At 44.4% G+C, this 12587-nt stretch overlaps 1 protein-coding gene across 1 annotated transcript in view; it reads right to left on the reverse strand.

Annotated features, from left to right (window-relative positions):
* SMYD2 (SET and MYND domain containing 2) overlaps positions 1-12587 on the reverse strand; it is a 49698-nt gene that overhangs the window by 13580 nt on the left and 23531 nt on the right. The window contains exons 3-5 of the mRNA XM_055319277.1: positions 6019-6129; positions 3161-3221; positions 2338-2462 (exon numbers count right to left, since the gene is read on the reverse strand). Of these exons, the coding sequence (XP_055175252.1) occupies positions 2338-2462; positions 3161-3221; positions 6019-6129 (297 nt within the window). The remainder of the gene's footprint in view (positions 1-2337; positions 2463-3160; positions 3222-6018; positions 6130-12587) is intronic.

Raw genomic sequence — 12587 nt, forward strand, 5'->3', positions numbered from 1 at the left:
TGATTTCTGGTTATGACAATAGGGTCCCATATCTCCTACACCAGCACTGAGAAGTCCTATCAGCATTCATTACTGTGATGGGAGAAAAGTCATCTTTTTTCACACCTAGAAGGGAAGATACCCTATATTTATTTCCTCTCTCCTGAGTTCTCATACAACCATGTCCCTTCTGGTCCAGAAAAGTCATGTATCTCATTTATGTCTTAAATGGCAGATTAGTCAATTCCTCAACTTCCCACCGTCACCCAAATCTACTATCTTAGGACACTTAGGAAAATGTGTTGTAAATCCAGGATAATAGGAAAATCTACTTTAACAATCATAACTGGAATCCATATTTTTTTCCAAGAATGGCATTTTTTATTGAAATAGAAATATATTCACAAAATAGAAATATATCTATATAACACAACGCCCATCAAGGAACTCATCCAACTAGTAGCAGTGATGCTCACAGGAGTTGAAGACTTACTTCATCCTTTGTATGTTTAATTTTTCAAAGTGGAAGGATTATGGGTGCCTTTTAATATTTTTCTTCTTTTTATCTCTTTTTTGTGTTTTTTTTAAAAAATATTTTATTTATTTGAGACAGAGAGAGAGCACATGCACTGGGTGGGGGGATGGGCAGAGGAGAGGGAGAAGCAGACTTCCAATTAGCAGGGAGCCTGAGGTGGGACTTGATCATGGGGATCACGGCCTAAGCCAAGGATAGATGCTTAACCAACTAAGCCACGCAGGCACCCCCTTTTTAGTGTTTTCTTAAGTTATACAGTCATTGTAGAAAATTCAGAAAATTACTCAATTAAAAAAAGCAAAAATTGGGCAGCTCAGCAGTTTAGTGCCACCTTCAGCCGGGGGTATGATCCTGGAGACCTGGGATCGAGTCCCACATCGGGCTCCCTGCATGGAGCCTGCTTCTCCCTCTGCTTGTGTCTCTGCATCTCTCTCTGTGTCTCTCATGAATAAATAAATAAAATCTTAAAAAACAAAAAAAGCAAAAATTTTCTACAACTGAGGAGATAATCACCTGTGAACTTCCACTGGATCTTTTTTAATATGTGTTTTTTAATATTATAACACATTTTTTATCCTGATTTTACATTTACAGCTGTATCAACATTTTGCACATCCCTAGACATTTGTTGAAACCAAAGTTATAAAGGCTGTATAAGCTTCCATCATAACGCTATGCCATAATTTATTTTCTAAACTCCTATACTGCTGGCCATTTATATTTCCTTTTTTGCTTTTGTTTTGTTTTGTTTTTCAGTTTTAAAAAGAACTCTGCAACAGACAATCCGTGTGTCAATTACTATCCATAATCTCTTATTACTTTCTTAGGACAGATTCCTAGAAATGGAACTACTGGGTCAACCGGTACATAGGTGATGCTGATTCTGTTCTACGATGAAGATGGGTAAGCATCCACCCAAGCTCTTCTGTGGAGCTAGAGACTAAAATTCCAGCAAGGGAATGTAGCTCTGTCTGGAAGGTCACCTTCAACTACACATTTGGCTTGTAGGGAAAGCTGCAGGGTATGTAAGGGAGAGAAATCTGATCCAGCAAGTCATGCCTGGAAGAACCACCCTTGCCATAAGAGGAACATCTATGCAGCCAGACTATGTGCTGCCGAAGGATGATCCCTACACTTTCTTCATTTGTTCCAACCATGCCTATGTCTCAGTCTTTCCACATGGCAGATTTCCAGTGCCTCAGTCACTTCTAAGTTGCTCTTGTCTAGAAGTCTCTGTAATGTTTTAATTAGATCTGAGCTTGGTAAACCTAGACTTCTCTAAAGATTTCTTAGCAACCGTCAGTAAACCCTTCCTGTGCCTAGACCCACTCGGGCTCCTCTCTGTGGAGACTGTCTTCCTAGGGCCACCGGAGAGGGCCTCCCTCTTGGGAACATCTGGATTTGCCTGTGCCCTGTCAATATCGTGTTGGTAGGAGTAAAAACATTACTGTCAGAATGGAAGGTTTAAGAGAAGAAAGGTAAAATTTAATGTGGGCACCTCAAATGATCTTTTCCTTTCAAAGAGATTCCAGGAGGCCACAGTATTGGGACACTGGCAACCCCTCTGTTTTCAGAAACTCTTTCTGTGGTAAAAGGCAGAAGTAAGATGAATTTCCTATGCACCACCCATCAAGGAGGGCTGGCTCAAGGTCTGCTCAAGGTCACCTAGCAGGGCTATGCAAAACAGGGTCCAAGAGGTCAACAGCCTTGTTGTCACAGAAGCCATCAGTCTATTTCCGTTCATCTTTACCAGGTCTGTGTTGGGGAGAGGGAGTTGGGCAGGGAAAGGCTAGAGTAGCATCACCTGCTGCTAGCGTTCTTACCTGTGCAAAGAGTACCACCAAGCTCTCAGTGTCAGGGAATTCAAGGTGCTTGGAGTAAAAGTGATGAAGAGCAGCAATGTCACTCTGAATCAAGTCTTTCTTCTCATTGTCTAATTTATCCAGATCTGTGGAGAAGCAAACCATTATTAGCCAGGTAGAAAACTCTGGCTTTCTAGCTACTTCCCTGTCTTACTGTAAATAGCATGAGGGGGTGGGGAATATGTGGAGCCCCCAGAAAATATTCTTCCCCCATTACTTGGTCTAACTGATAAATTCTAGGGAAAGAAAAGCATGCTGATTCTTTCTTCTCTTCCTCTGACAACTGGAAGTCACTCGGGACGTGAAATTTCAACTGACCATTAGCAGTGAGGTCAGGAATGAGTGGCCAGCGCTGATAAGCAGCCTCGGTCTAGTCCAGTCTGCTCTCCCCACATTGGCCCTGGAATCTGTGTCATGGTCAAGAAACTGGACAGCCCTGATTTAATGTCTTTCAGTAGGGACATCAGCTGTTTACAGGACTGCAATTCAGCAAAGATACCAAAATATTCAGCATGCCAGGAGAGCCAGGAAGAGATAGCTCAGGATGCAGTAATTCATCCTGCAAGTTCTTACTTCCCTTAATTATTTCCTAGTAATCAGGTCAACTCAGGGAAAAAAAAAAAAGTTAGTCGTTTTTCAAAACAGGCACACAAATCAAAGTAAAAACTAGTAATTAAAATACCCAGCACCACAAGGAACACACCCTGCACCTTTCTCCAACCCGGCCTCGTCCATAGTAATGGGTCGCCAAAATAACTCCTCGGCCAGCCGCAAAAAGACTTACGTGATTCAAACTCCTTCACAGCTAACAATTTCTCAGAAGGTGTTCTCTCTGGGTGGATCTTCTGGGAATTGGGAAGAAATCACACAGATGGGAGATTTTAACCACCAGGGCAAAATGTAGTGCTTTCGCTTTCACACCGACATAAAGAAAGAACAACAATTCCCAATGAAGCCCAGAAAACTCTCCAAGGAGTACTGCCAATGGGTGCTGACAATGTCTGCCCAACACCGAAATCAGAAGGACTATTTTGGAAAACTTTTTAAATTGTCTGCCATGTTCCTAACACCCTGATAGGGCCATCTGCACACAGTAGGCTCAAAGATGCCTATTATGGAAAAGAAGAGTGGTGAGAAATCAACTTTTTAGGGCCCTGACTTAAAAGGACTCTGAGTCTACAGAGGAACCATCCTATTTATTATTTCTCCTTCTAAAAAGGAACAAAATCAAACCCCCCATCCGTTTTACACTTTCTTTAAGCATAGGCTAAAATGATCTCAAATTCTGTGTTTCAAAAAGAACACTTTTGGTGGTATCTGTGAGCCCAGATTCACTTTAAACGTGTTGCTGGCTTTGTTCTAGACACCCCAAGAGGAGCTAACAATAGTAAACCTGCTAGGCTTTGAGAACATGAATAAACTTGGTGTTGACAAGAGTTCAAAAGCAGAGCTCAAGAGCTGGCCTGAGGCCGTGTCTTTGTAATCTGGCTATTCAATTTGGGGATACAGGTGGTCTAGCAGGGCGCTCTCACCTCCCTAGTTAACATGTTAAGCTTCCCCTTGGTAGTTGGGTAGCCGGTCTCCCCTAATCCTTTGCAAGCTACTAGAATACAAATGGTCTGGTTTTTCTAATCATCAAGTCCTACTGAGATGAAAAGATGGCCAGGTAACTTTTCATTTAATAGACTATCAGTAGTAATAGTAATTATAATAAAAGTTGAATGGAACTGGTATAAACTCATCAGAGCATTCAGACCACCCTCCTGGTGCCAAAACATTCCAATTGTTCTTTTTTGGAGCAGAAATCTTCCATTCACAGGATACATTTCTGTAAGATTAGTTAAGTCATCTTGCCTGGGAAAGCTGTTCATTCAGGAAAGTACACCAGCTTCTTCTGAATTCTTAACCACAGCACTGTAAATGCCATCAGAGTGTGAGGTGGGGGAGGGGAGAACAAGCAGACTGGTCACCCCACCCTCTCCCAAATGCTTCCAGATCCAACCGTGATGGCCTGTTCACCCTGACACCTCACCGGGTCACACACTCCTCCTACCCTTTCCTTCTGACCAAAACTTGGCATATATTTAAAAATAATTGGTAGTAAGGACTCAAAAGTTAACATCCTCTGGGGGCAAACAATGTGGATTTTTTTTTTTTTTTTTTTTTGGCCTCACCCTGCAGGCAACCCTTGAATCCTCCCGTTACCCAGAGTGGATGAAGTGGCACTTCAGCAAGCACCTGACCCACACCGCACAGAATGGAACAGTGACCTCAGAGTTTGGAAATGTTCTACTTCTGTTTATGTGGCCCACGATCCTAACTTGGGTTGGGGACAGATATGTGCCAATCACTACAACCACATTTGGCATAGATAGATAGATAGATAGATAGATAGATAGATAGATAGAGAAAGAAAGAGAAATAAAGAAAAGAAAGAAAGGAAGGAAGGAAGGAAGGAAGGAAGGAAGGAAGGAAGGAAGGAAGGAAGGAAGGAAGAAGAAAGAAGATTTTAAAGGGAGGCAGGGTGGCAGGTATAAAAGAAGAGGTAGATGGAATTTCAGCTCTAAGAAATATACAGGACAGAGGCCTTGCCACCAACTTACTAGCAAGCACCTCCTTAATATGAGCAAGCACCTCCGTGGACCTATGCCTTCTAAGCTCCACACAACCTATTTCATTGTGTCACAAGGACACGTTTGATGGTGTTTCTCCCCCTTTTTTTAGTTTGCTCCTTTGGAGATCCAGCACCTCATTAGCCACAATCAGTAAGGACTGACCAAAAAACAAGGATACCGGTCCTGGCAACATCTTTAGAGGAACTGTTCGTGGCCATCATCTGTTCCCACTGGGGGCATCTCTTTCTTTACTACTTCTTTCTTTCTTTTTTTTTTTTTTTAATTTTTCATTTATTTACGATAGTCACAGAGAGAGAGAGAGAGAGAGAGAGAGAGGCAGAGACACAGGCAGAGGGAGAAGCAGGCTCCATGCACCGGGAGCCCGACGTGGGATTAGATCCTGGGTCTCCAGGATCGTGCCGAGCCAAAGGCAGGCGCCAAACCGCTGCGCCACCCAGGGATCCCACTACTTCTTTCTTTTACCCTCTTCCTCTCTCACCTTGCCTCCATTTCTACTTTTGTCCATTCCTTCTCCTTCTCTTCTCCTTTGCATCGGCCAAGCGGCTGTTCCATCCCATTCCTTGCCTGCCTAGGCAAGAGCAAGTAAGGAGACGGGGAGAAATAGGACACTGCTGGGAGGAGGGGCAGGGAGCACTGGAGGCATCAGAAAGAAAGGCGAAACATCGCAAAGCTTCTTAGGCCACTCTGGTTCCCTGGAACGCTCTAGTTATTTTCACTCGGGTCTTCATGTTTCGAAAGACCGTATTTTTCTATGTAAACCTGTCTCGTGAAGAGTTCAGAATGTAACAGCTGTGGCTGTGTTCCTGACCTGGGGTAAGTGACATCCTAGTCGCACAGGCAAACAACACACTTGTGCTGTTATTCCCACGCCCGTCCATAGGGATGTGACAGGAAATAGAGTCCAAGAATATTTAACAAGAGATGATCACCACAGGCCACTCATCTTTCTGACCTTTAAGAAAAAAAAGAAAAAAAACTGCACTTGAACATTATCCCACATCCTCACCTGTTTGGCCAGAATCCTTGCAGTTAGCCTGACAGTCTCTGAGGGATTCCAGTTTTCCCCAAAAACAACCATGGGAGAACATTCCAGCTTGTGCATGGGCCAATCTTCTTTCTGGGAAGGTCAAAAAAAAAAAAAAAAAAGATTAAACACACACACACACACACACACACACACAGGAATAAAGTTCGAGAAGAGAGGATGCAGTAAGTCCTTCTAGTTAAGGTCAAGTGAAATGTGTTTCCTTTTGGAAAACACGATGATGCTCACAAAAGCTAGAGATAAAAACATCCTTTAAGATAGAGATGGTCGTTCCTAACTCTGGGAAATGAACACGGAAGGGGAGGTGGGCGGGGGGACGGGGTGACTGGATGATGGGCACTGAGAGGGGCACTTGACGGGATGAGCACTGGGTGTTATGCTATATGTTGGCAAATAGAACTCCAATAAAAAATACCAAAAAAAAATAATAATAAGATAGAGATGGTCATATGACCTTGACTTGGGCCTGGCCAAGGCTGTTGGGAAGAGAAAATCTGCTTTGTGTTTTTTCATCAAGCATCTCGTGTCTTTCTGCAACCTCCCTCATTCTTCCAACCAAGGCATACGGCTTGCCATTATCTGTGGGAGTTGTCAGACTGCAGCGCTGAGTGATCTGGGGTATCAGCCATGGATCTGGCCCTGCTCCCTCACAGTCCTGTTCTGGTTCTGTTCTCACATCAGGGCAAATAACTGAGATCCGTACCCAGCAACTAGTCCCCTTTCATAGGTGATAGAAACAAAACACAAATGAAGGCTTTGTCAAGGGCCCTCAAAGAGCCTGGCAGAGACGACTACTGAGCATATTTAGGAATACAGACTCCCTGAAGATTCGTGTGATAACTGAGGAACACTGACTGTAATGCTTTTAGTCCTGTCTTGACGCCCTTATGCCCCGGGTTGGGGCACAAAGGGTATGTCCTCACTACTGGCTGGGTAGCGACGCTGTGAGTGCGGCAGGGCGAGGCTGAGGAGGAAGGACACCGTGGTGCCGTGTGGCCATGGAGGGAAGAAGTCTGAGGAGCAGGGAGGACCCGGTGATGCCGTCGCTGGTGGCAGGGGTGCTGGGATACTGAGAACTGACTGCACATCATGGAGGCCATTGCTCATTGACATAAACCAGTGGTGTTGGCGTGATGGGGCCAGGAGCAGTTAGGGGGTACATCCAGGGGTGGGGGGTGGGGGGCAGAAGCATGGAGGGAGGATGACTTTTGAGGTGGGAAATGCCACAGCACTTGGTATCCTGAGGGGAGTCTACAGACACGCTCCCCCTCACCGGAAGTAGGTACGGCCTTTGTCCCCTCAGCCTTCCCCACTTCAGGATACAGCTGGGCTGTTTTTTCAGATGATCAGGCTGGAACCCGGGGCCATCCTGGCTGCCTGTCTCCCCACTACACTCTACATTCACCCCTAAGCATACCCCCTTTCCCTGGCTTCAGGACAGATCTAGGACATGATCACCCCTCAACGCCCCACTACCTACCCTGCTGCAGCCCCGACACCTCCCCTCACCTACGCCTCCTACCCAGATGCCTGCTTCTGCCCCTGCCCCTGTAGACTAGGCTCAACAGAGCAGCCAGGGTGGTCGATCCTGCTACACAGAACTCATCTCATGCCAGTTCTCAGCTCAGAACCTTCTGATGGCTTCTCATCCCAGAGCAAAAGGCAGAGTCTTGAAGATGACTGGTAAGCCACTCATGATGGAAGCCCCCTCCTCCACTCCTGACCTCATCACCTCCTACCACTCTGTCTCTTGCCTCACTCCACGTCAGCCACATAGCCCCCCTGCTGCTCTTTACAGAGACCATGCAGACTCCTGCCTTGAGACCTTCCACACTTGCTGTACTCCTGACTGATGCCCTCTTTTCATAGATATCTATTTTGCTCCCTAACTCTTCTACATCTCTGGCTCAAATGTCACCTTGTCAAGATGACTGCCATGAAAACCCTACTAAAAATGGCATATGCCCAGCACTGTCCACTTCCTTGCTCTATATTTCTTAGGTGCTTCTCATACTTGATATTACATATTTATCAGTCTTTTGGTCAGTATCTGTCTCCCCCCATTAAAATAAAGGAACTCAGTCTGGTGTGGGTTTTTTCCCACATCTATAACTCCAGAAGCTAGAACAGGGCCTGGCACTTACTATGTCCTCAATAAAGTTGCTGAGTGAATGAAGAGGTCCCCCTACCCTCTTCCCTCCACAAGAAGGAAAGACACGAGAAAGAAGGGCATGATGTCACATTTAACGTGCTACATGGTGCAGGCCATTGGCTCAAGTCCGGTACCAAGATGCTCCGCACAGTTAAATAACGCCATGCCGAACATAACTAAGAGCAGAGAGAGAAAGAAATGACAAGATATGCCCAAGGGAGAAGGGGATCTGTTTCTAGCCAAAGCCTGAAGTGAGAGCATGGCAATGAGGCAAAGAGGGAAAAATCAAGAGGCCTTCAGGCCTTGGATTATCTGAGAGGGATGGGGACTGCCAGCCAGGGACAGCTAGATAATTACACGTGTGAGCACATGTCCAGTGGGAAACCAGGAATTCTAAGAGAAGGCCTTTGCAGGGCCTTGACGTGCTGATTTCTGAATGGTACGTCCTGTCACTGGTGTTCGACAACAATGACTCCTGGGAGAAGGAAGTTTAATACCTTTTCTTACCATGATTTATCTATCATTTATTAATGGAGTTAATTCATTAACAAAATTAATATAAAATCAATGTTAATATAAATTAACACCCAACGATGACATTCACTGATGTGAAAGTCCTCAAAGGGAAGGGAACCTCACTATAAAGAGCACTCTGGAAGGAGAGTGGAGTTTTGTCAAGTAAGAGGACACTGGTCTGGGGCTCAGGAAACCTGCATTCTTTTCCCTGCTCCGCAGCTATGTGACACCAGGCAGATCGCTTAATCCCTCTGCATCTGTACCCTTGGCTGTAAATAACATAATCCCTGAGTTACTTAGCAGGTCCAGAATTCTGAGGCTACGATTTTACACCTTCCAACAGGGATAATCAGATACGAAGCCTGAAGACCAAGTCGTGGAGGACCTGCATAGAGGGATAATCAGGCATTCGTGCAACCACGAAGGGTCCTCGTGGGGATCCAATCAGCTCATCCACGAGAAGCACTCAGAGCAGCACCCAGTGCATACCACACTCTCAAACACATGGTAAACTGTTCATTCACAGATTCGTTCATCCATCCAATTAAGCCCTGCAACTGACCCTAGAGGGAGGGAGGGGAGATCAAGCCTTTGACTTTAAGTGGTCTGTGACTGTGTCAGAAGACCTATATAAGAGCACCTATAATGGGAAACGGTCCCACACACAGCAGTGAAATCAGAGAAATTTATTTGATAAATTCATTGATAAATTCAAAGAAGTGTGGAATCATGTAAGTTTCATCAAGGGAAATTTCCCAAAATAAGTTTTCAGTTCCTGCTGGAAGATGGCGAGAGATGTGGCGTCAAGGGAGGAATGACACAGATGTATCTCCACGGCACACACACAAAAGAAGGGGGGGACGGAGAATAGCATCTGGCAGAAACGTCAGTTAGGTTTTGAGCATATCCTGACATGCCTTCTTCTATCATGGTCCACATACCATAGAGAACCTGATGGTGGCAACTTGGCCCAGTTTTGACTAAAAAAAATTATACATAATCAGGTTGGACAAAACTGGAAAAAAAATTAAGCTATCCTGATGAATAGGAATAAATATTAACATTAAAAGTTTTTTTTGTTTTGTTGTTTTTTAGTACTCGGTGGTTTCTTCATACACAGAGTAGTTTTGCAACCACTTATGCTTTTTAAAACATTTTTGTCAGTTTTTCTAGAATTTTTTTGAGTATTTTTCTTCAAAAGTCAAGCTATTTCTCCTGCCCTGATTGCATTCTTTTGATAATTTTATGTAAATCTGGATCCTACCATGCAGAAAAATAACACGCAAATAAACGGGCAGGAAGGACTCAGAAAGACATGTATCAAAGTGCTAGTTGTGATTTTTCTCTGGAAGGACAAGATTATGGATACTCTGTCTGTCCTCATTTCCGACTATACTTTCTGGTTTTTCTAAAATGAGCACAGATTATTTGTGCAATAAAATTAAATAATTAAATCTACGTTAAGAGTAAGATGCAGAAATTTCTGTAACCCTTTTAAACTTCTATGCCATTTTCAGCCAACATAATAACTGCTCTGCATGATTTTCCTGTTTGTGCGTGGACAGAAATGCTGCAAGACGCATAAAGAGTTGTAAAATTGTCTCATGGTGCACCAGCATTTCCAACCCTAGAAGAAATGACTGGCTGTTCTTTCATCCAGTTTTCTGCTGAGCGAATGATAATGCTGTCTTCCTGGCGAAGGAGATTGAGTTTTTACTGTGAAGTCCCCTTTTCTAACTCTTGCACCTGGTGTTTCTCATGCTCTAATGGAGCTTTCAAAACAGATGTACTCTACTTGGACAAATGCATGTAACTTCCTGAAATGCGGAATGTAAGAAAACATCATGGGATTTCTGCTGCCGCCACCATTATCATCAAGAGGAAGAATGCAAAAGGAATCAGGTGCACACTGACCATCTCATACAAAGGTGGCCGGGGCTGCTGAACCCCCATCACAAGGACATGTGTTTTGTTCTATGTTCCCATGCAAGAGCCAGAGGATGTGCTCATTCCTTCAACCACACCTTTTCCTACTGCTGATATGAAAACATTCAGAGAAAAGAGTGATCAAGTTCAAGATGCTTCCTAGGTTTGGGTTAAGAGACCAACATGAATTTAACCAGGATTGAACCTATGACTCTGGACCCACTCACTAAATCACCCATAACAACAAGAGGGTCTGATGAGCATTTCTTAGGCATTTTCTACACTTCAGTTACTTTCTCATCAATGACGAAAGTCACAAATTTTCGCATATCCTTAGTCACTTGCTTCTCACACAATGCTTTTTGTGTGAGAAAAAAACACACATCCCCATCAGGGCACGCCCCTTCTTACTTACGAAAGCACACTTGTAACCCCATCACCTCCATTTATGAATCACAGTTTCTATTTTTCAATGTTCAGAAATAATACCCTGGAGAGTTCTACTCTACAATGAAAATAAAATAACTCTATAAAATAACTTTGTAAAACTCTTCTCTTGAACATGTCATGGTGCAATTTAATGAAGAAGTCTAAGAGAGGGAATAATATACTTAGCTTTCCAGGCATATTTATAAAAATAAATAGAGTTCATTAAAACACACAGGTTACAAAATAAGCCTAACTAAAAAGGAATTTCTATTTCTTTTATGTTTCCTCCCATTATCCTTTCATGCATCATCAATTAAAATCTTTCCTCTGGCAGGATCACACTGAGTCAAGTGAATGAAGAGAAAAGTAAATGGGACAAGATACCACCAAATTGTATAAAATAAAGCAAAATCCTACAGCACTGCAGTTAGAGAAGAGGGCCTGGGGAGAGTGTACGTGGTGGCTAGACTCTCCTGAGATGTCGTACTCCCCTGGAAAGAGGAAACCCTCAGGGAGGAGTGTGTGCCTTAGCACCCTTGGGAGAGATTTTCGGCAAGCTGACACCAGAAGGGGCTCTCCCCTCCCACATCCACTGAAGGCCACTTCTCTGTCTTTGACACGTTCCCATAGTGTCCCATCTCCCAGAGGACCCTCAGAACCCCCAGCCACAGTGTTGGAACGGGGTGATGGCCCTCCGTCAGCAGCATGTGCAATCTAGTCTCCAGTTCTGCCACTGTGACCTTGGGCGGGTCACCCAACATCTTGTGGCTACTGTTTTCTTATCTACTGACGTGATGGACCTGGTAACCTTCACTCTGACCCCCCCGCACCCTGCTGTCTGGTGCCCAGGCCTACACTCCAGGTGGGAGGGGTCTATGTCTGAAAAAGGCCCAGGTCATGAGAAGCAGCCGAGGGCCCTGTTCTCTCAGGTGGAGAATCACTCAGTTACCTGCCTCTCACCATCACTGCCCTGGTTTTGTGCAGCACAGTTTCCCCTCTGAACCCACCCAAGCACCTCCTTAGGAGGAACTTGAATATGTTTTTATCTGAACCAATCTCCAGATTCCTCCCTAATCATTTTACGTATGAAGCTCCTGAACTGCCATTTATTTCTAGGCATTCACCTTTATTAAATCCTAGGACCATTCTTTGTCATTACAACCCACCGCCCTGCACTTACTTAGTTGTTCAGCACTAAAGCATGGCAAACGTTGATGGCCGTTAACCTCTCCCTATAACAAAAGGGAACGGATGAAACAAGAGTGAAAAAATGGGTGAGTAGCAGGGAAGATTCTCCATCATGAGGCTGGACCAGCAAGCTGTCCTGACCTAGGGCCTCTGAACATGACTTAGCATCACAGAGCAGTACCCTCCACTCCAGGCTTCCCTGCCACCCAAGGAATCTCATTATGACTTGACCACCTTTACAATGTGTCCATGGTAGGAGAATGTACAGATCGTCAAACTGCTTGTTATAAAGTGATACACAGGCATCCTGGTACAGACT

This window comes from Nyctereutes procyonoides, unplaced genomic scaffold (assembly GCF_905146905.1).
Source record: "Nyctereutes procyonoides isolate TBG_1078 unplaced genomic scaffold, NYPRO_anot_genome, whole genome shotgun sequence".
NCBI classification, from domain to species: Eukaryota; Metazoa; Chordata; class Mammalia; order Carnivora; family Canidae; genus Nyctereutes; species Nyctereutes procyonoides.